A 24,322-nucleotide genomic window follows, 5' to 3' on the forward strand; every position below is an offset into this window, starting at 1 on the left:
CTCCTAACTGAATACCTTGGGGTGTCTTCTTTCTAAAATGGGGTCATTTGTGGGGTTCCTATACTGCCCTGGCATTTTAGGGGCCCTAAACCATGAGGAGTAGTCTGGAAATTTAAATTCCGCAAAATGACCTGTGAAATCCTAAAGGTACTCATTGGACTTTGGGCCCTTTAGCGCAGTTAGGGTGCAAAAAAGTGCCACACATGTGGTATTGCCGTACTCGGGAGAAGTAGTATAATGTGTTTTGGGGTGTATTTTTACACATACCCATGCTGGGTGGGAGAAATACCTCTGTAAATGACAATCTTTTGATTTTTTTACACACGATTGTCCATTTACAGAGTTATTTCTCCCACCCAGCATGGGTATGTGTAAAAATACACCTCAAAACACATTGTACTACTTCTCCCGAGTACGGCGATACCACATGTGTGGCACTTTTTTGCACCCTAACTGCGCTAAAGGGCCCAAAGTCCAATGAGTACCTTTAGGATTTCACAGGTCATTTTGCGGAATTTGATTTCCAGACTACTCCTCATGGTTTAGGGCCCCTAAAATGCTAGGGCAGTATAGGAACCCCACAAATGACCCCATTTTAGAAAGAAGACACCCCAAGGTATTCCGTTAGGAGTATGGTGAGTTCATAGAAGATTTTATCTTTTTTTACAGTTTCTTTTCACGTTAGCACTAAAAACATTCACATGACAAAGGCCTCAGCTGTTAAAGACCCCAAATTTTGTTCTCTCGCTTATCACGTTTAAAATGATACCCTACATGCATAATCAGATAAGTTTTTGGGCACAAAGCACAGCAGACTGTTAACCACAAGCAGCTGGCGATCGGTGTTAACACAGGTCACCAGCGGCTAACACAACGAGATTGTTAGTACCACATTCCAGCAGGCTGTGGGGTTAAGCCCCTCTGCCAACGTCAAGGCCAATCTCCTAGAGGGGTCCCTACACTACACTAACCATGGATGCGTGTCTTTAACTAGGCACGTCTAATAACGGCATACTTACTTGAGGTTGCTCGTGGGGGGCTTAAGCCAACCTCGTATGCACAATTGGCCAAATGTCCAACATTGGATAAGAAGACAAAGAGCAAACTTACTTCAGGTTGCCCGTAGGGGGAGTGAGCCAACCTCGTATCCACAATTGGACATACGTCTGATATTGAATTAAAAGCCTGAGGGGGTGGTCGTAATTTATGCTAGAGGTCAAAAGCTGGAAGATCATGAGAGTGTGATAAAAATGGGCCCAGTATAATCAAAATCTTAATAATGAAGGACTGAGTGATAGATTTCAAAACATGGTTTAAGGCAAAGTCCTGGTTTGGAAGGACATTTTGGGCAGTAGTAACGGCTGTCCCTTCTGATTTTGTGTTTCATACACACCCTGCATTTTTTCTGTGGATACTGTCTTGATGGCGTAGCGGGGATTGGATCCAGAAAATGCTTGTCGCGAATTCTAATAATGTCTTCGGAGGCATGTGGGTCTGTTGTTACGGGAGTGTAGCCAGATTCATAAATCAGGGACAGGACAATCTGGTCCTGGAATTTGATAAACCTGACCCGGTTGTCTGCTTTATTAAACAGGACAAAGGCATTATGTAAGGCCATCTGCAGTAAATGAAACGCAAGTTTTTTGTACCAGGCCTTCCGTTTACGTTCCAGTAAGTAAGGGGCCAGCTTCTGATCCGCCAGGTCCACACCTCCCATGTACTTGTTATAGTTGGTGACTGCCACTGGTTTCACCACTACTTCCCTGCGGGACCTTACTGTTGTTGTTGCCTCAGTGTGTATCGTAGACAAGAACATTACATCTCTCCTGTCTTTGTACTTTAAGGCAAGGAGCTCACTGCTGCGATAGCTGAATGACTCACCCCTGTTTAGTCGTTTGTTTACAACTTGTTGTGGCAGGCCTTTTCTATTTGCCCTCACTGTACCACAGGCTACAGTCTGGGCACTGTACAAAAATTTGAAGAGAGGGACGCTTGAATAATAATTATCCATGTATAAGTGGTAGCCCTGGTGGAGCAAAGGGTTTACCAATTGGATAACAATTTTCTCGCTGGAACTCATGTAGGGTGGGCATCCGGCAGGCTGGAGTAGGCTGTCCTTTCCCTCGTAGATGTGAAAGTTATAAATATAGCCATTCCCACTCTCACACAGTTTGTAAAGTTTGATTCCATATTTGGCCCGTTTGTTTGGAATATATTGTTTAATCGATAGCCTGCCATGGAACGAGAATAGCGATTCGTCTACGGCAATATGACGCTCTGGCACATAAACATCAGCAAACTGCTGGTTCAGATGAGTTAGCAAAGGTCGTAATTTGAAAAGCCGGTCAAAGGCTGGGTCCTCACGCTGAAGCATGTCTGCATTATTGTTGAAATGCAGGAAGCGGAGCAGCATCTCATACCTCAGTCTTGGCATTATGGCATAATACATGGGTGTATCATAATTTGGCTGTGTGGTCCAGTACTGCCTTAGTTGGGGTTTCTTCAGCAGTCCCATGTTTAATGTTAGGCCCAAAAAGACCTTTAACTCCGTAGGGTTTGTGGGGATCCATCTGGCTGACATGGCAGTTGGATTAGCTGCTCTGCATTGCTCCGCATACAAGTTGGTTTGATCCGCAATTAGCTGCAACAGGGAATCCGTCAAGAACAGCTGATAGAAATTAAGTGGCGTGAAATGATCCGTAGCCACTTTTATGCCACTTCTTCCTGTAAAGGGGGGCACGTTAGGGGTTTCCATGGCAGAAGGTGACCACTGAGGGTGCAGCAAGTCCTCTGGCACTGGGGGTCTCTGTGACACCCTTGCTGCTCTTCGCCTGACAGCCCTCTGTCTGCTGGGTTGGGGTATTGACCTCTCATCTGCTGAGGTGTCACTGTCACTGGATATCACAGGAACAGTGCTCCTAGCCTGCACCTCTGCTCTAGGCCGTTGGGCTGGTGATGGTCCAGCAGAGTCAGAATCGCTCTCAGAGTCACTATCATCCAGTGACTCTGAGCCTTCCCCTGGAAGCCAATCTGTGTCGGACATGTCCGTCATGTCTGACTCCTCCACTGCCTCCTGTGTCTCCAATTCTTCCTCCCCGCTATCCTGCAGAATGGCGGCCGCCTCTTCCGCGCTGTATAGCCTCTTCGGCATGTTTAGTTGCAAAGTTAGCCAAATAGCTTGGTCCAAATCTATAAAGACGGGTAGGGCAGGTGAAGAGAAAAAAAAGGGATTTTTTTTTGACTAGGGAAAAATAATGTACTTAGGCAAAATATGCATAAATTGTATAGATGGCGAAAAAAAAATCATTTTGGGATTGAAAAAAGTTGAGAAAAGGGCTTAACTGGGTATACCAATGGTGATAAGGAGTTAACCACTTGAGGACGCTGTATCTCTGGCCCCCTCAGGTCTATGAAAAAAAAATCCGAGCTGAGATCATAGTGATTGGCTGCAGCAAAGACAGACCGGTGCAAGCAGCGAGAGCGAGCTGAACGTGCCGAGAGTGATAGAAATGTATTCCCTTGCAAGAATACCAGCTCAATCACTGCCATCCAGCAGCAGTTAAAAATCAGTTCTGCACAAATATAAAGTACTCCTAAAGCTGGCCAAACACGATACAATAAAACGATCCAATCTTACAGCATTTCAGTCAAAATGATCGTTGTACCGAAAAATCAAAAGCTTTTTAAAATTTGTTTGAGAAATCTCATCAATTTTCTTAATATTGGGAATAAATAGAACACATGTGGTATATTGGACAGATTTTTCAAATCAACCAGAAAAATTGATGTTATTGAAATTTCAAAAATTGTATCGTGTGTGGCCACTTCAACAAATATATGTGTTTCAGGTTCTTGAGATGGTGTTATTCACAATAAGGGGTACTTGGCAAACGCCAGCTCTAAAGGTGCCCACACATCTCGAGATGTACAGGCAGATTCGACCAAGAGACAGATCTCTCTCTAATTGAATCTGATTGATTCAATCAGAGACAAATTCTCGATTTAGCTTCCCCATACAATTGGCCCTAGACTATGATACATGCGCTACCTGATACAGACATCTGTCTAAGGAAGGGATTAGATTGTGAGCCCCTCTGAGGGATAGTTATGTGACAAGACAATATAATCTGTACAGCGCAGCGGAAAATGTCAGTGCTATATAATACTAAATAATAATAGGCACCATGGCGGGTGATAGAACGCAGGTAAATTATAAATGCATGGGCAAGGTGGCACATTTACATTTGGGGAGACATCGCCGGAGGTTCATATTCGTCGCTGGGTCTGATATTTCACGCCGTTACCGCCGCTCACCCAATCGACTTATTGCAATACAAATTCCTGGATGCAGAGCGTTTGCGATCAGTGGAAATGGCAAACGCACTGCAAACACTGCAATGTAAGTAATCCCATAGGATTACATGTGCTAACAGCTCTTTGCTGATCGCCAACGATCAGCAAAGCGCAACACTGCGGCGGACGAGCGTAGGGGGTCACAGGAACAATCAATTATTACACTGATCACATGGGGCAAGGAGGCACATTTACATTCGCGGGGACAGCGCCGGGGGTACCGCCATGTTCGTCGCTGGGTATGATATTGCACGCCATTACCGCAGCACACCCGATCGACAATCCGCAATACAAAATCCCAGGTGCAGCGTGTTTGTGATCGGTGGAAATCGCAAACGCGCTGCAAACACTGCAGTGTAAGTAATCCCATAGGATTACATATGCTAACAACGCTTAGCTGATCATCAACGATCAGCAAAGCGCAACACTGCGGCAGACGAGCGTAGAGGGACACAGGAACAATCAGTTATTACACTGATCACATGGGGGAACACAGGCAGGGGACATGAGCAAGGAGGCACATTTACATTCGCGGGGACAGCGCCGGGGGTACCGCCATGTTCGTCGCTGGGCATGATATTGCACGCCATTACCGCAGCGCACCCAATCGACAATCCGCAATACAAATTCCCATATGCAGCGCGTTTGCGATCGGCGGAAATCGCAAACGCGCTGCAAACACTGCAGTGTAAGTAATCCCATAGGATTACATATGCTAACAACGCTTAGCTGATCATCAACGATCAGCAAAGCGCAACACTGCGGCGGGACGAGCGCAGGGGGGGAGGGGACATGTGGGACACAGGTACAATCAATCACTACACTGATCACATAGGGGAACACAGGCAGGGGACATGGGAACAAGCAATTATTTCACTATAGGGGGACATTGATGGTTGTTCCTGTGTCCCCCTATGTGATCAGTGCATAAATGCATTTTATTACATATTATATACATTATACATTACATTACACATTACATTATACACATTATACACATATTCTGCAGTAACTCACCTCTCAGAACGCTTGATTCCAAGTGTTCTGAGATTGCTGTTACTGCAGAATACACAGGGGTAAACAGAATTGTTTATTTGGATTTTTTAAATGAATGATCAGTGTCATTGGCTAAGACACTGATCATTCAAACTTTCGGGGACGCTGATTGGCTGCAGGAACTGCTGTTCCTGCTCACCAATCCCCGCACTTCAAAACGCCGCCGCGGGCGCGCGCATGCGCGCGCTTCCGTGCCCGCGCAGCCACCTGCAGCCAGAAGACTTGTAATCACGGCCCTGGTGCGTCGCTCTAACTTTGCAGGGCCGTGATTATACTGCACCTCATGCACCAAGTGGTTAAGAGGGATATGGAGGCTGACATAATTATTTCCTTTTAAATGATGTACATTGCCTGACTAATACTTTTATGTATTGACCCTAAACAAGCATGAGGATCAGATGTTTGCCTGAAGTTTGACTGCATTTGCTGCATGCTTGTTCAGGTGTATAATTCAGACACTACTAATGCATGAAAGATCAGCAGGATTGGCAGGCAACTGGTATTGTTTAAACTAAAATAAATATGGCAGCTCCAATATCCCTCTAAGGTCAGTTGTCACTTAATGAAAAGGACACTGATAAATATAAAAAAAATAGAAGATCTACTTAGTTCATATACTTAAAATAATTGTTTTTAATAGGATTTATGAAATCTGAGAACATATTACTTATTAGTATTTCTTGTAGTAATACAGCTCTGATTTGGATACTTTTAGTGAGTAGCCGGAAGTATTAATACCGGTAATTTTATCTTGCCGATATTATGCTATTAATCACTTCTGCTTGCGTTAAACTCTTCCTCCTACTCCCAGCTTTCACACTTAACCTCCTAGTGCCGTTATACCTAACGTTAACCTACCTGCTATAGCTATACATAAGACAAATCTTCTACTGCTGTTGTGTATAATTGCCGCTACTTCCAACACCAACCTTACTATTGTGACTTTTGCACTCTATTATTTATGTAGTACTTACATCTTGACTGTATTGGGCAGAGTGGAGGTATGGTTTTGCTAAATTTTGACTTATGTTTATTGTTTAATTGTAATCAGAATTTTTTTAAATATCCCTGTATGTTTTCCTCCCACATCTGAAAACATTCAGATAAGTTAATTGGCTTCCCCCTAAAATTGGCCCAAGAATATGATGGACATATGACTATGGTAGGGATAGATTGAGAGCCCCTCTAAGGGACACTTAGTGGCCATTATTGGCACTTCAGTCAACTTCAATCTAGTGTGTGAACAGGGCTTATGTAAGAGGGCTAATCACTTAATCATGACCTACAGGCTGCCTACTCAGACTTCAGTGTACTTCCTGTCCTGAGAACTCCAGTCACTGGAACAAATAATACATGCAAATCACAGTACGTAAAATATAGAAACCATCATTATTATTATTATTTAGTATTTATATAGCGCTGAAATCTTTCACATCGCTTTACAGAGTATACAGGTAAAACTTGAAAAAAAAATATCTTACAAAAGTCCATTTATTTCAGTAGTTCAACTAATATATGAAATAGACTCAGTACATGAAAGCAAGATATTTCAAGCCTTTCTTTGATATAATTTTGATGATTATGGCCTTCAGCTGATGAGAACCCCAAAATCAAAATCTCAGACCATTAGAATATTGTAAAAATGTTCAATGTTCTCGATCCATCTTCCTACCAGCAGGAACGCGCAACGTCAGGCAATGGCACACAATGGGTACGAACGAGATGTTAAATGATCTCGGTACTTTGCATGGGAGTCGTTGGATCTTTAAGATATAATCTGTGATGAACGTCGTAATCGCTGCTCATCGCTCATGAACATCATTCATGTAATCTTGAGATCGTGGAAATGATCGCTCGTTGCACACAAAAAAAAATCACCAGTTGTTGGAAGAATTGTGCAAAAAAATCGTAATATAGTATGAGCCTTTAAAGAGAAATCTTTATCTTTTCTTAAATAGATCATCAGGAAGGTTTGTGCTGCTGATATTGTGGTAAAACCCCTCCCACAGTATGATGTCATGACCATGGTCCTGACAGTTTGGTGTCTATGAACCTCGTTGCATTGTGGGAAATAACTGCCAAGCAAGCAATATCTCCCTCTGTGCATAAAACTCACAGTAAATGAACATTCCATACAGATCTCCTGGCTGAACTAAAGATGTTACCGCCTGTGATACATTTCAGAATGTAAATCAGGGAGAGGAAAGATTTTACAATGGGCAAACACTGACTAAATGAATATTACAAAAAATAAGCAATTTTATTCACCATGCTTTTTTCACTACAGTTCCTCTTTAAGTGCACGAATGACATTACCTCTAGCTTCATCCTGTACAATTATGTATTTAGCAGGAATTGTTGAATGGTATTTAAATTGTTTGCTGTTTGGTTAATCTATCTTAAGTATTTGCAGCTGGCAGTCCGGAAGAAAACGATTATAATATGAGGTTCTAGTCTCTTATAATAAAGATTACGACTACCCAGCAAAAGAGCATTCCAGCCACAGTATAACTACACATTCTCAAAGACTTTAAGGAATGCTGGGGAGGATAAAGATTTTTTCTTCCCCTTTTGAAGTGTTTAGTTTAAATGGCTATTACAACCATTCCTACTCCACTGGTTTAATATGCACAGAAAGACTAACTGAGATACAATATTGAAAAGTGAAATTTATGAATATATGTTAAGCTTTTAGCAAAAAACCTTTTTTGGTAAAACTTTATTTGGCTGCAGAGCCAAATTTTTCCTTCCGCTAGGGAAGTGTGCCTGGCAGGCTAAGCAGGGTATGTAGAGTGCTTTTATAGTTACCTGTCCGGACGGCTGGATCAGCTTCTTCCTCCTCCACCGCGGCGGCGATGTAACCCCCGATATGTCTTCTCGGTTCTAACCACATGATATGACGTGACCGGGATCCAGGAGTCACCTGGTGGTGGAAGAGGGATTATGGAGTCTATTCCATTACAGTATAAAAATTGTCAAATCTAAAATGCATGTGCACACAAACTTATAAGAAGTAGATTTCTTCTAGAGTATAATGCACTAGAAATGACTTTTCTCCTATGTTTCTGTCGCTTTCAGTAGGCAGTATAGATCTGACAGGTTTTGGACTAGCAAAACACAGAGACTGAAAACCAGTCCTTATTGGCTCTTCTCAATTATACTTTAGTATCTAAAATGTAACTTTTAATACTGTGGATTAAAATAGGTCTATTTGATAAATCACCACCACCTAACCTAAGTGAGGGCTAGATAGATTGGACAACATCAGGGGTGGGTAGATTAGACACTGCTTCAAAGAGATTACAGAAGTCACAGATGTTATCTTCACACATTCCCCTGGATAAGTAATAGGTAGCTAGAAGGGGAGGGAGAAACATGGCAGCTCCTATAGCTATTAGAAACCAGGAAACAAAAGTAGTGATTAGTTCCCTTAAAGGTAACAGTGTGTGTACAGTTCCGCTCGTCAGTTGGAATCTCCACCAACTGACAATACATTTTTAGCCAGACTAACACACCACTAACACACCACTTTCCCACAATATCAATCATCAATAGTGTACTTAGATTGATCCTGGACAATAAATTGCTCACATAAATTGGTGAACAATAGCAAACAGGCTATAGAGAAGTGTTTGGGCTATATCGTTCAGGGAGATGTCACTCTCACTGAGCACAAGTACGTGAACTAGCCCAACACTAGCCCAACACAATCTGCTCACCTGTTATCAAACGTATCCCAGCCCATCATCTACCACTGTAATGGAACAGTGTTCCCTGTTTTTTCTTGGTTAGCCCATGGTTTCCAGTCAGCAACTTGTTGGTAGATTAAGAGATATCTGACTGTAATGATGCTCTTTCCCATGATTTTGGATAGAAACACTAGTTTGTGTATTCTTCTGAAGACAAGGGTGGATGTAAATTGACTTTTGTACTGTGAAAGTTGCTGTGATACCATACAAATAAAAAGAAAAAAACAGGATATACTGCTGGAAGAAAAACAATACTGATCAGGTAAGGGTTTGCACTTGTTTATCCACCTACAGTATTTTGGAGTTGCACTAAGCCAATGTGATTTCATCCAAGGCACGGAAATACCGCCAGATCACATGACTTTTATCTCATCTTTGTAATGTCATTATTATACGTACCCTAAAGCAATTTTGATTAGAGAAGCTTAAAGGGTGAGTAAGATTGCATAATAAACACCATAATTACCATGCTTGCTGCAATACCTTCCTAAAATAAGTATTGCCCAACCTACCTGGCCACTTTTTGACCCCTGCATGGCTGCACTGATCAGATATGCTGGGAGTGGAGTGAAGTTGTAAAACAAAAAGTTCAGCCAACTTACAGCTGAGGGATGGAAATCTAAACAGCTCCTTTGAAATTATGCTTCATCAGATTGTTTGCCACCCAAATCACAAAAACAACACTAAAAAGTACATATAACCCACAGCTTTTCTAGATTTTTGGAATGCTCATTCTGCTTCAAATTGAAACTATAGTCCTGTTAGTGCTATTGATGAAGTAAGCATGCAGCAAACATGAGGAACCTTTACGATTAAGGATCAGTCCACATGATCACAATACTGTCCGCAGAATTTATTATGTGCCAGAAAATAGCATAACATGCTCTGTAGAAGCAATGCATGCGGAGTATACAAAATGTGAGTTGTGCTATGTACGCAACATAAATTAAATTGGTTGCATAAACCCTGGTAAAATTGCTGTACATGGTTTGTGTTTTTTACCATCATTTTAGTGAATTAACCTCTTTATTACTAATTTGTGCAACTTGGAATTTGACCACTGAAATGTTGTAGCTGATGAAATTTAAATTTATTAGTAGTCTGTTGACCATTTGGGTGCATTTTTTAATACCTGAATTAATTTGTTGACTGGCAGCACACCTGGGCACTCCTACCTACCAGTCCCTGCTGGAAGCACGTGAAATACTTGGGTCTTTTATACCTTTAGTATACTAACTTGTTTCTGTCCACTATTCAGCAATACATCAATGGTACAGAAGCAGACACAAGAACACTACTGTGTCCATGCCCTTAAAGAACAGTGGCATGATATATAGCATTGTCACCTTGCAACAACGTCTAGCATGTGCACCCAGCTTTAGACAGATCAAAAAGATAATCTCGCACTACCATCAGAATTCTTGCGGTTTGTTCATGCAGGAAAAGCTGCCATATGTATATGTTTTAAGTTTGAGTGTGCTATGCAACATTTCAGTGTAAACTCTGAAGTTAGAGCTCTTCTTTAAATATTACTCGACTTTTAACATATGAAAATGTTAATTTGAGGCTGAAGAACATTCGCAAGTTTGTTGACATGTACTTTTGTTACAAGGTTTTGCAACCAGCAAGAACAGAAACAAATTCCCAGCCAGAGAAAGTCGAAATATGAAAAGCATAAACAAATTGAAGTTTAATACCATTGTCTTAAGAAGCGCTGATGCTATTGTATATTGCAGAGAGAAGCAATAATCAATACATTCCTTAAAAAGAGATAAATAATGATTTTTAAATAAATGTATTATTTAATTAATAATTATAGTTTATATATAAATATATAAACATTAATTTATAACTGTAGTCTGTAGGCAAGTAAAAGTTTAAAACACGCATTAGCGTAAAGAACAACTATTAAAGAACGTTTTTTTCTGTAAACCTCACATACCTATAGAGCTTTTAGCAATACTAGAAAGCTTTTCAGAAGTCTCTCAGCAAAACCTCTGTGAAAAAAAATGCCTTGATTACCAACTGTGTGCAACAATTTTGTGTCGGCATCGGGGGTGGCAGAGCTGAACCGGGCTGTAAACTGTTCTACCATGAAGTCCTTCGTGATCTACCGGTAGATCGCGATCTACCTAATGGGCACCCCTGCTTTAGACTGTGGCAGAGAGAGACACAGGAGCACACAGACAGAGCTGGAGCTGATGACTATTTACCCATATTCGAAGCTATATTTTTGCTTTCTATCATTCTGAATACATTTTACTCACAGTATTAGAGCTGGAGAAGATTGTTTCTGTATGCTGGATGTGCTGGATGCAGTCCTCCATAGTAATGCCTACAGTGAAAACGGTTCACTGTAAATGTAATTTTCTTCACATATAACATGAAAAGATGAAAAAAAAGCCTTTGTATTGCTATTTGCTAGTATTTACTGTAATTATATGTGGCATTTAGATTTTACATTTTAGTTAACTTTGATAGTTGTCCTTTAATTCCGCTGGAAGGAAGATGTTTTGGTTTTGAATGTTCTATCAGACATTCTGTTATGTAAACAATAATTCTATTAAGGGTTTTTCCTATTGTCTAATGATGTCACCTGGTGGTTTTTATCATCTTTATAAAATTAATATATATAATTAATATTTTTAATATTTCTTTATAAAACAATTATAGAATTAAATTTTTTAGATAACTGATCAGTGTTCACATTATTTAATTATTCTATAATAATAGTTACAGTGTTTAAATAAGCATTAAATGACTGCAGACTGTAAGTTACAGGTCTACATGCTTTGCTGGATCAAACTGGCTTACTCCATTTCAGGAAAAGGACAAACACATTCCAAACTAATTAGTAGAGAGACATATTATCAGAAGTGAGTCATATAAAGATAGATAGAATAAAAGATTATTTAATATTTAAAAGTCATAATGGCTGGGGCAATTAAATTAATTAGCAGGTCAAGATGGCTGGTGATATCCATTTTTAATCAAATACGTCTAATTGACCCAATAAGCAAATGTCAATATGTGTAAATATTTGAAACAATGTAAATTCTCACATATAAGTTAAAGGGGAACTTCAGCCTAAACAAGCATACTGTCATTAAGTTACATTAGTTATGTTAATTAGAATAGATAGGTAATATAATCTTTTACCCACCCTGTTTTAAAAGAACAGGCAAATGTTTGTGATTCATGGGGGCTGCCATCTTTGTCATGGGGGCAGCCATCTTTTTGGTTGAAAGGAGGTGACAGGGAGCATGAGACACAGTTCCAACTGTCCTGTGTCTTGATAACCCCTCCCAGCTGCACGCGCTAGGCTTCAAAAGTCAAATTTAAAATGTAAAAAACAAAAATTGCACCAAAACAGCAGAACGAGAACAACAACATCAGAAATCCCGTCATGCTTTGCACAGCATCAGGGGAAAAATGCCCAGGCAGTTTTCTTCTGTGCAGCTAAAAATTAGGCTTGTATAAGAGAAACAAAGTTCTGATGCTGTGAAACTGTTAAAGAAACACCAAGCCTTTTCCGTGCTGCTGAGTCGATTTTTAGTCTGGAGGTTCACGTTAAATAAGAAATATGTAAACAAAGAAATATTATGGCTAAGGTATTCAAAATATGATAAAGATTGGTGCACGTAAATTTCAGCCAATCAGAAATTGAGGGAAATTCCAAATTAGGCAGCCATATTGGATCCAGTAAGCATAAAAATTGGTGGATGGAGAGCTATTCAGAGACATCCCACCGAATCTCTTGTGAATGACACCTACTCAGCTACAAATCAAAAGCTGCCTTCCCAAATAGGTTTCTAGATGCTGAAGAGATGACAGAGAAGGGGAAATATGCTTAATATTCTGGTGATTTACTGTATTAATTTTTCAGCATTAAGTTCTGTTAAGATGCTAGGAAGAAGTTATTATTTATGTTCTTTTTTTCAAGAAGATTACTACAAGTTTTTACGCCGCTACTAGTACAGTTCCTATTCTACATAACACAATTCTTTTGTGACTGTACTTACAAGATTCAAGATTGCTTGGCTATAAAGGCCTGATCAGATGGAATACTGTTAAAGAGAAATGCTACTTGGACTGTTCATATTTTTGTATATATGCTGTATGATAAGCAAATACAATTTGTATATAAATTCAAATACTGAGTGATCTGATTCATTTCAAGGTATACCGTCAATCTATAATGACTGTTATAGAGGGTTCAGACCCGCTATGCCAGGTTTACATGATAGCAACACTTTGAAGGCTTGACTTGATTATTTACTAAGTTTGCTTACATGCAAAATGCAAGAACTGCTTAGGTTTCTGACACAACAGTCTTATGGTATGGATTGCCCAAGGCTAAATGGATTGGATCACAGCACTACTACTGTAAATCCATTAAGTATAAGCAGGCTCCTCCTTGGTTCATTGTAACAATATTATTGTGACAAATGAAAACTATACCAGCATTGTGGCATTGCATTGCCAGTGCATATTAAAAGTAATTTGTTATATGAATTTGTCGTCATTGAGGTAAGCCTCCTCCTTTTTTATTTTTAGTTGTTTTTAAATGTTTCATATATACTTGGGCCCCTCTTACCCCCTTTAGTTGTCATTTCCCACAAGAATTCTCTACCTTTTCTCAAATAGATCATCAGGAACATATATTGTAGTGAAACCCCTCCCACAATGTGATGTCAGGGCCATTGCCCTAACAGTTTCCTGTCTGTGAACCTCATTGCCTTGTGGGAAATAATGGATGTTTAGGGCATGAGCTCATTAATGCCGCTTTTCAGTATCTGTAACATTGATGTGTAACTAAAAAGCGGACACAACTGTGTTAGTGGGCTCAGGCTCTAATGGCAGTTGGTGCTGTCTGCTATATTTTTCTTGTCTACCAGTAAAGATGCTGCTTCACGGAGGATCAAACAACATGAGCGAATTACATGGTGAATATCAATTATTCTTGATCGATCTTTTTTCAACTTCTCACTTTGGAATCTATTGATCTTTTATTTTCCCTACTTAACTATGTTTCTGTAAAGTTCCTTTTTAAGGGAGGGTTTACACTTTTTTCCTTACACAGTTTTAGGACACTATACACTACAGTGCAATGGATTTACTTTGCCACAGTATCTCAAAGATTGTGAATGATCAATCTTGCACTGTGTGAAATTATACTTCAGGGCTGTCAGTTTGTGAAACTTGCATGTACGTATAAATTAGTTCATTGACTTTATTTGCAAGTCCAGTTCAAAATTTGCCTGTGGGAAAGGGATGTGATTTTGAAAAGTGTGAATGCCCCCTAAATCCTCAGGAATGCTTAATATCTTATAGCTCCTCATCTGTCAGTAGGACTGCTGGTACAGACCAGAATCCCCTGTTCATTTGGTCTCCATCACCTGGTAATACTTGAAACAGCCATTCTCCACAGCACATTACAGGTCAACATCTGTGAGCAAAATAATGTCAAGTTGAACAGACCATGTGAAGAGAGGAAGTCTAAAGCTTCTACTCACCACCACCCTACAGGTCTGGACCAGCCAGGTCCCCTTGACAACAGTTGTTCAACAACAACGTCTGCCGGCGGGTATGCACAATGTCATGCAAAGTTACACAAAGGCCGTGAACAAGACTTCAAGTGATCATGGTTCTTTGCGCTTGAGTCATTGGGGATCTTAGATCTGCCATGACAGTCGTTACTGCCTCGCAACGCTAAGTGACATTTGCGTAATTGTGTGCCTGTACACAAGTCGCAATATCGCAGAAATGACCACTCGTCGCTCAAAAAAATCGCCGTTCATCTGGAAAATCATTGGTAAAATCACAATGTAGCTTAACTCCATCTTAACACCATGTCACATAGCTTGACACCATCAGCAGATTTTCTAACAGAGGAGTTTTCAGTAGTGATGATTTAATAAGGTAATTTTTATGTCAGCATAATTTTCACAAAAATGTCACCTTTTCGCTCAGATGAGAGTATTCACCTAAACATATGGGCATGAGAAAACCTATTCACAAAAAAGTTCTCATTTGCACAAAAATGTGTATCTTTCATGAATCCATGATATTTTTGTGAAAGTTTCAAAGTAGGCAAAAATGCAAATATCAATGTGAAAATAACTTCATGAAAATGAAGGTGAAAATTTGAGCTACATATGAATATACAACAATTTATAGATATAGGAAGTGTTTCTGATGCTGAAACCAGGAAAATTAACATAAAAGTGGTTATCCTGAATAATTTACTGCATTCTATTATATGTCACTGTGTGCCTCTTTTAACTTCAAAATCACATGCAATTTTTTTAACTCTATTTTTTTGCAATTTTCCTGCATTGCCACTGACTTGCATTAAACAGGAATCACACTTTGCACACAAAAAAAGCAGATCTGCCACGTGAATTTAAAAAACCACAGGAAAATCACAAAACTTCAAATTATAAAAGAGCGCACAAAAAAATTGAGGTAGTGGTTAGCACTCTCGCCTTGTAGCGATGGGTCCCTGGTTTAAATCTCAGCCATTTAAATCTCAGCCAGGGCTTTATCTGCACAGAGTTTTTGGCCCATATGCAATTCACTTTTTCTCCTGAGTTTTCACGTAGGAGATACTTTTTTAACTTCTATTCAAAATAACTTTCCAGCACTTTTCAACTGAAAAAATACTGAAAAGTAGATGAAAAAGTGCCACCAAAATAATTTTTAGTATTTTCTTGCTTTCTGGGGACTAAAAGAGTATTTTATTCACAAATTTAAAAGTATCACCTAGGAGAAAACTCAGGAGAAAAAGTTAATTGCATATGGGCCTGTATGTTCTCCCTGTCTCTGTGTGGGTTTCCTCCTGACACTCCGGTTTCCTCCCACATCCCAAAAACATACAGATAAGATAATTGGTTTAGCTCTAAATTGGCCGAAGACTATGATACATACACTACACGATGCATACATAGACATATGACTATGCCAGGGATTAGATTGTGAGCACCTCTGAGGGACAGTTCATTGACAAGACAATATACTCTGTACAGCGCTGCGGAAGATGTCAGCGCTTTATAAATAATAATAATTAGATGTGCGAAAAAAACACAATTTGCAAAACTCACATAAATTCAAAATGTAAACCGCCCCTAAGAAATTCCACAAGAAGAGAAATATAATAAAAACCACTATAAAATGTATTGATTTACTTGACTTCATTTAACTTTTTTTGTTTCCCGTATTTGTTGTTTGTTATGTGAGAAACGGCATGTAAAATGAAAAGCACATCACTGTGTTATTTATTACCTTTCAGGGTTAATCACATGTGTATCTTCTCTGCAGGCAATCCCTCATGCAATTAATGTTTAGTACAAATGGTATAATTACTGGAAGCTGTTATCTGAAATCCGGTCCCCCCTCTGTTTCCGGAGACAGGAGGTATCCTCTGCAGAGTGGCTTTTCTCTCCCACTTACTCAGGAATGCATAAACAGATCCATCCAGCTTTGTAACACTTTAGGATGAAAGCAGCTGCTCACATTCTTTCTGAATGTTCCTATATACCACTCTGCAAAGGTGGATTTAAAGCCAATATTAAGGCAAATATTTCATTCATTTAATAGCTAATTGGCTATCCCCTGCCTACAAGGCTGCTTTCACAGTGAGACGTTACAAGCGCATGTTAGTGCAGCCTGTAACGCAGCCCACCGCACAGTAATGAAAAATCAATGGGCTGTTCACAGTGCCCACGTTGCGTTACATTGTAACGCAGGACGTCAGTTGAATGTGCTGCATGCTACGGCGTTATGCCGCGTTAGACTGTGCGCACATGCTCAGTAGTGTTGGAGGAGGAGGTCTTCCCTCCTCCTCCTCGGCCAGCCACATGGCTAATTAATATTCACTGCACGGTGTGACTTGCAGTGTTTACTTCCTGGAGCGCCGCTCCGTGCGGCGATTGGCTGGCGGGACCACGTGACGCCGCATGCGCCCAAGAGTACGCATCACGGCATCACGGACGCCAGAGTGAGCTGCACAATGTGGCTTACTCTGACGTCCACATCTAAGAGCACCAGGCGTTGCGTTAGGGGCACGTTATGCGACCTTAACGTCCCCTAAAACGCAACGTCTTGGTGTGTAAGTAGCCTAAAAGTACATATAAATGTATTAAAAAAAAACAAAAAACACACAGAAATACCCTTTTCTTGAGGCAGTAAATAGCACCCCCCTCCATTTATTTATTGGTAAGAGATTGAGTAACAGGCTGACCACCAATCTGATTGGTCAGAATAGTAAGCAACAATATGGCTACACCTCTGCTCTCAGAAGGCAGCAGGAAATGAGCAACCATACTTTTTTAAACTATAGCGCTCAGTGGTCGTGTGATTGCCACTGCTGTTTGCTTCAAAAAGATTTAAAGGACAACTGAAGTGGGAGGGATAAGGGGGCTGCCATATTTTTGCCTTTTAATACAATACAAATTGCCTGCCTGCCCTGCTGATCCTCTGCCTCTAATAATTTTTGCCATGGACCCTGACCATGCATGCAGATTACATGTTTGACTGAAGTTTGACTCAATGTGCTGCATGCTTGTGGGGGATTCAACCACTAATGATGCATGAATGATCAGCAGGACGCCAGGCAACCTGTATTGTTTAATAGGAAATAATTATGGCAACCTCCATATTCCTCTTACTGCAGGCGTCCTATAAGAGCTTTTTTTAATGCCCTTATATACATACTGTCAAATGGGGTTGAGGCAGTAAATTGATTTTAAAAAATTGCCAGGACATGCATTTTAAAACCATGTTTTCTATAATGCTCATAAAATATATAATCATCTTAACAGATGAAATGCAACATGGTCTCTAGTATACATATATTATTATACTATACACCAATTCTTGTTACTACTGTAAGTCTGTTATCGCAAGTCTGTAAGTGATACTCTTATTTAGACTATCATTTTTTGAATCTACTAACATCACTACAAATCACTATCCTAAGATATTTCATGCCCAGTTATTTTCTTTATTTCAGTTGATAGCTTAGTAGTGGCTGGATAGTGTACTGGTTAAGAGCACCGCCTTTGACATGGGAGACCAGGGTTTGAATTCTGTCTAGCGTCAGTGCATATTCAGTAAGGAGGTCAAGGCAAGACTCCCTAACACTGCCGGATGGCCTCTTGAGTGCTTCCCAGTGGCTGCAGCTCTTGTCTTGTGCGCTTTGAGTCTGACAGGAGAAAACCGCTATACAAATGTTTAGATTATTATTATTATTATATTAGTAAATTCAGTACCCAAATGCTGTCTGCTTTGTGTCAGGGGAGACAGATAAAGCTTAATGTGTGCATTTATAAAGTGATGGATAAATGCCAATTTAAATACCTGGGTGCAATATGATCTCCAGCCTATCAAAACTATAGTAACAAACACCATTGACACATGCAGCTAAGATTCTATATTTTTGGCCACACAATTAGTTCCAGTGGGTCATTACGCTTAAAACACGATATGACATGTGTGGAGAATATCCTGACCCAATCACTGAAACAAATATCATGGTTGCTAGTGAGCTTGCCTTGAGCCTGGCAATGAGGCACAGCTCTCATGTGGCAGCTGCAGGAGACCCATGGTGCTATTAATTAATAAGAATGCTGCACATCACATCTTTATCAATAACTTTCCTAGTAATTTAAGCTTTAAAAATGTGAACTAACATTTAGCATTTTTTAACTAGCTTTCATTTTCTTTTTTTTTTTATGAATAGGCCCCACTGTTTTAAAATGTGGTCACTTGACCTGAATTAACCCAGCTGTTAACAGTAGGCTTCCCGAGCCGAGCTTCTGTTTAGACTGAAGGGGAAGAGACAATGACAGAACTATCTAAGACAGCGGCTCAGGAAGTCTATGCTATAGGAAATGATCAGTATTTGTATGTAGAACAGAGGCGCCAGCAGGATAAAAGTCAATAAAATTTTAAAAATTGCTTGGAGGAAGTGGTGGGCTTGCCTCCCAAAAGCAGACATGAGATCCTGTCTTCATATAAATCAATACATTTATTATACGTACCCCAAAAACAGTGCAACGCGTTTTGCAGGCCCAGCCCGCTTCATCAGGCAATAAACGTGGGGACAAAACAGAATTTTGGCAATAGCAGGTGTATCGCCCAATGAGAATCATCCAATCATCATTGGGCCACCTAGTGAACGAATGGGGAGCCCCGGTGGGAGACTCAAAGATGCTTTGCTGGGCTCCAAGAACATTGACAGTCACAGAGATGAGTGGAGGAGCAGCGTGGGAGATGCTGCAAGACGGGAACGATGCAGGTATGTATCTTCTGAAGGTCCCGCAGTAGCGACGAGCGGCAGGAGGTGACGGGCGGTGGGTAAGAGCCTTGTCACGATGCGCTGGCTCTTGCGACGATGCACGCGCATCTTTCGGGGAGCGAGGCAGCAGTGTTGTGGTGCTGAAGGACAGCTCCACGGCACAAATGCCTCGCTCCACATCGCTGGCCACACAGGAGCATCGCTCAGCGAATACCTAGTATTCGCCTGAGTTATGCTCCTTTACGCAAGGACATCGCTCAGGTGAAACTGGCATTTGAATTTGCCGGTAAATCCTGAGCGATGTGAGGAGATAAGAAGCTTGCATGTTTTCAGCTTCTTATTGCCTCAAATTGCATATGCCCAAGATCTGTCACGCACATGTAGGATAACATTCAAACTTGTGTTGGGCTTTAAGGTAAAACTGTAGCCCAAATCAGGGGCGTAACTAGGGGAGCCGCCCCTGCGACTGTAGAGGGGCCCAGACGTGTGGAAGGGCCCCAACTACTAACCTTCCCTTTGTCTTAAACTCCAGAAGCTCCTGGTGGCCACACTTGTTTTGTGACCCTTGTATGATGGACCCCCATGTTGTGATGGCCACCAAGGGGAGGTAAGGGAAGGGCTGTAAACATTTAGGGAGCCCCATCGAAGTTTTGCTGGGTGGCCCCATGATTTGTAGTTATGCCCTGGCCTAAATGTCTATCTTACATATAGATACAATGTGTAAAAGTTAGAACATGATTCATGGTCCCTGTTGGGGACATGTTTTCCTCAGTTTGGAGTTGACTCTCAAAACCCGAGTAAAGTTCCTGTGCAAAGACACTGCATGGCAATTTTACCAATATTTAGGCCATCAATGTAATGCATAATGTAATCTTGTTATGTACAGAACGTGCGCACTGGTTATATACCACAGTAGGCGAGTTGTGTTCGGTGTGTAATGCATTTGACGCTGATGGCATAATTACTAGTAAAATTGTTGTGGGGCATCAGTGCATAGCAATTATTTGACCAAGGTTTAGTGATTCTACCTCTGTTTTTACTACCTCTATTTTTGCTGTCATGAATCTTTCCAATGGTTACACAAACAGCAATACAAGTATTGCTTCAGTATTCACATTTCTATTCTCTAAATGCTGTACACCTTCAGTGCACCTTGGTAGACGATAGCGTTATGCTGGGCATACACAGATAGATTCTTCTTATCAATCGAGCCGCTGATGGCTCGATTGATAATTTCCGACAGGTCCGATTGCCCGCCGGATCGATTCTTCACTTGATACCCGGGGGCGGACAATAGCGGAAAACAAGCGGAAGATAAAGAAGATAAACGAGCGGGAATTGATCCAGGCGCGCGCGGGCACAAGCTGGGATGCGGCAGCAGTCGATCCGGCGGCTAATCGAGACGCAGAATCTATCCATGTATGCCCAGCATTAGAATAAATAATTGTTTAAAAGCCATGAAGTCTCTCGGTTGGAAAATGAAGTCTGATTTGCATTACCACATTGTTGTCTTTGGCACCTTATCACCACTTAGGTACCTTATCACCACGCCAACAACCCCAAGTATGTGCACCTCATGGTGAGCCAGAACCATTAGGAGTTTGTAAGGGGCCCAAAAGGAACCAAAAAGTCCCGTTCCTACAAAAAAAAAAAAAAAAACATGCTATATTTAAAATTGGTTTCTTAAAAACAGAAGGAATTTGCAATTAACTTTGCATGAGCAAGTAAGACCTTTCATGATGCATTACTACTGACCAACTAACATATACATTTATGCCCTTCCCCAAAAAAACTCTGAACAGATGGTGTACAACATGCATATAGCCTATTCATTTTACAGAACCATATTCATTGAATATGCATACAATTGTTTCGACCTTCTAAGTGGAAAGCATGGATTAATGTGGCACTCTGAGTTTCTAAAACCAGCTTGATCTCAAGCCAGTCATCCCACCAGAAAGTTTTACTGGGGTGCAAGGGTACCTGAGGATAACCAAGAAACCCACGCATCCTCTGGAGAAACAGATTCCGTGCAGGTATTACCTATGCTGTGATCTCAGTGCCTTAGTGCAGAGTTCCCCAATATTGTCCTTAAGGCCCACCAATAGTACATATTTCACAGGAAACCATACATATCATGTGGTCATTGCAGGTGGGGTAATTAGTGCCCCAGCAGAGCTGATTAACTGCCTCTGTGGATTTCCACAAAGCATGCACTGCTGATGGGCCTTGAGAACTGGACTGGAGAACACTGACAGCTTCTGTTGCTGTCTAGATCGCCCCTAAGCCCCCCCCCCCCCCCTGCGCTCTGCAATACCCCATAACTCACAGCCGCGCTGTGCGGGCTGTGTTCACCTCGCTCCTGTCAGTCTCGGCGCTCCCCCCGGTCCCCGCCTGCGTCCCTTCTCTCCAATCAGTGGGGAGGGAAGGGATGCAGGCGGGGACCGGAGCGATGCAGGAGGCGGGGAGCGGCGAGACTGACAGGAGAGAGGTAAACACAGCGCACTCTGACAAGCTGTGTGTCAGCAGCACGGCTGTGATTTATGGGGGGATTGCAGAGCGCAGGAAGGGGGCTTAGGAACGATCTATATAGCAACAGAGGCAGGGATCTATAGACAGACCCAGCCTCTGTATGCGGATTTTATTCTCAGAACCCCGCCTTGGGTTGTCTTTAAAGGGAACCAGAAGTGAGAGGAATACAGAGGCTGCCTTCTTCATTCTTTAATGCCTGATATTTGACTTCTTTACTGATGCTCTACCTCTAATACAACACTGGGCTAGAATGAGCATGATTAGATGCTGTGCCTCTAGTCGGACTCCCCGGACTGCATGCTTGTTACAAATATGTAGCTCAAACAACTAAAGCCTAAAGCTCAGCATGACAGCCAGGCAACTGGCATTGTTTACAAGGGAATGAAGACGGCAGCCTCCATATTATTCCCAATTCAGGTTCTTTTTAAAGGACCACTATCACAAAAAAAACATTGGTAGTTAAAATCTGACAGAACCGACAGGTTTTGGGCCAGTCCATCTCCTCATGGGGGATTCTCAGGGTTTTCTTTGTTTTCAACAGCATTTCTAGAACAGCAGTTTACCTCCCAAAATAGTCAGATACCAGCCAGCCTCCCTATTCCCTTGCACAGTATTTTGTCAGTTAGACTGTGCAACTGCTGTTCAGGAAATGCTGTTGAAAACAAAGAAAACCCTGAGAATCCCCCATGAAGAGATGGACTGGCCCAAAACCCGTCGGATCTGTCAGATTTTAATTGCCTAATTTTTTTTTTCGCGAAAGTGGTCCTTTAATAAAGCAATATTACCTGGCTATAATCTAGTATTTTATTCTAGTGAATTCGTAACTTTGGTGCAATGCAATATTTCTAATAAAAGCTTATTTATTGTTTTTTTTAACGACCACAATTGTGTTCGCAAAATTGAAATTGCATAACCCACATTCTTTGCATCTCATGACTGGAATTCAGTGACGTAGCCTACAGGTTTTATTGCTCCACCCATATGAATCTGGGGCAGCTCAGTGGAATGGCGCTACTTTTATAAAATGAATCAGTGTACTCTGTGCAATAAAACTCCAGTCAGTTCATCTTTGTATGCTTGCGTGATGAAAATGTCAGGAGGTGAAGCAAAGGGCAGACTGCTGTTCCCTGATAACCAGGCTTGTCAGAACATCTCAGCAAATCCAGGCCAGACACCTATAAAATGTGAAAGGCAGTCAGAAAGGAGCATAATGTTTTGGGTCTCCTTCCTTCTATATAAAGACACCATTCCAATGCCAGCAAGTGCAGCAATTGGGTTTTTTCAATTTAGTATTTACTGTATATAGCACTGACATCTTCCACAACACTGATTCGATGTATAGTCTGTATATGGCCTCGTCACTAGCCTCAGATTACCTCACAATCAAATCCCTGCTGTAGTCATATGTCCTTTATAGTCTATCTTAAATTTAGGGGGAAGACAATTACCGTAACTCATCTGTGTGTTTTTTTTGCGAGGAAACCCAGGCAGGCACCGGGAGAGAAGAACTCTGTGCAGATGGTTCCCTGACCAGGATTCAAACCCAGCACTGCAAGGGAAGAGTGACATCCACTACACCACAATGCCGGGTGAAATATGCAGAAAAATCGCGGATGCAAAATCACAGATGAACACAAATAAAATGCGATGCCACTGAAATATCTTACTTTATAATACTTTTTGGGGGGAAATTTCTAATGTTAACAAGTGTGTACCCTGCCTTTAAAATGAACTTAAAGCGGCATAAAAAAGTTACATTGGGTAGAGGAAAGCCTTTAGGATAGAGGATTCCTGTGTCCTCCTCAAACCCACCGTTGCTGCGCATGGAGCTTCTGAACGTATCTGACAAGTGCTTGTCAGAGATATACTGGTGGCTGCCCTCCCACTGTGTACTGGTGAAAACACACCTGCACAGTAAGCCAAAGCTGCTCGTCCACTAGCATCTCTGTGTAATTGCACAGGCATGGCCATACTCATGTATGAAGGGGGGCACCCACAAACTAAAATAGGATCCCGAATAGCGGCAGTGAGGTCAATGAGGTTGTGGTAAGCTTCTGGTGGATCCAATTCGTTATAAAAACTGGATTCATTTTGAATGTTGTGCCAGTCTTCTTAAAGCCTATCTTTTTCCCAACTAAGGAGTTTATAACCTCTTCTTCTTTATTATTAGTAGCAGTAGGGTATTGTACCGTGTTAGCTATCAGTAAGAGCAAGAAGTTTTGAACCAGGGTGATACCATTTATTGGCTAACTTAAAAGAAAAAGAATAAGCAAGCTGTCGGCTTTGCAGCCTTCGAAGGGTTGCTTATTCTTATTGTTGTAAGTTAGCCAAT

The 24,322-nt window shown here is 41.2% G+C and overlaps 1 protein-coding gene across 1 annotated transcript; it reads right to left on the reverse strand.

The window, feature by feature from the left end:
- Positions 1 to 1,273: 1,273 nt before the first annotated feature.
- On the reverse strand, positions 1,274 to 3,151 carry LOC137567402 (piggyBac transposable element-derived protein 4-like). The gene has a single exon (XM_068278673.1). The coding sequence runs from the start codon at positions 3,149 to 3,151 to the stop codon at positions 1,274 to 1,276; it is 1,878 nt and encodes a 625-aa protein (XP_068134774.1).
- Between the last annotated feature and the right edge of the window lie 21,171 nt (positions 3,152 to 24,322).

The sequence above is a fragment of the Hyperolius riggenbachi genome, chromosome 1, assembly GCF_040937935.1.
Source record: "Hyperolius riggenbachi isolate aHypRig1 chromosome 1, aHypRig1.pri, whole genome shotgun sequence".
NCBI classification, from domain to species: domain Eukaryota; kingdom Metazoa; phylum Chordata; class Amphibia; order Anura; family Hyperoliidae; genus Hyperolius; species Hyperolius riggenbachi.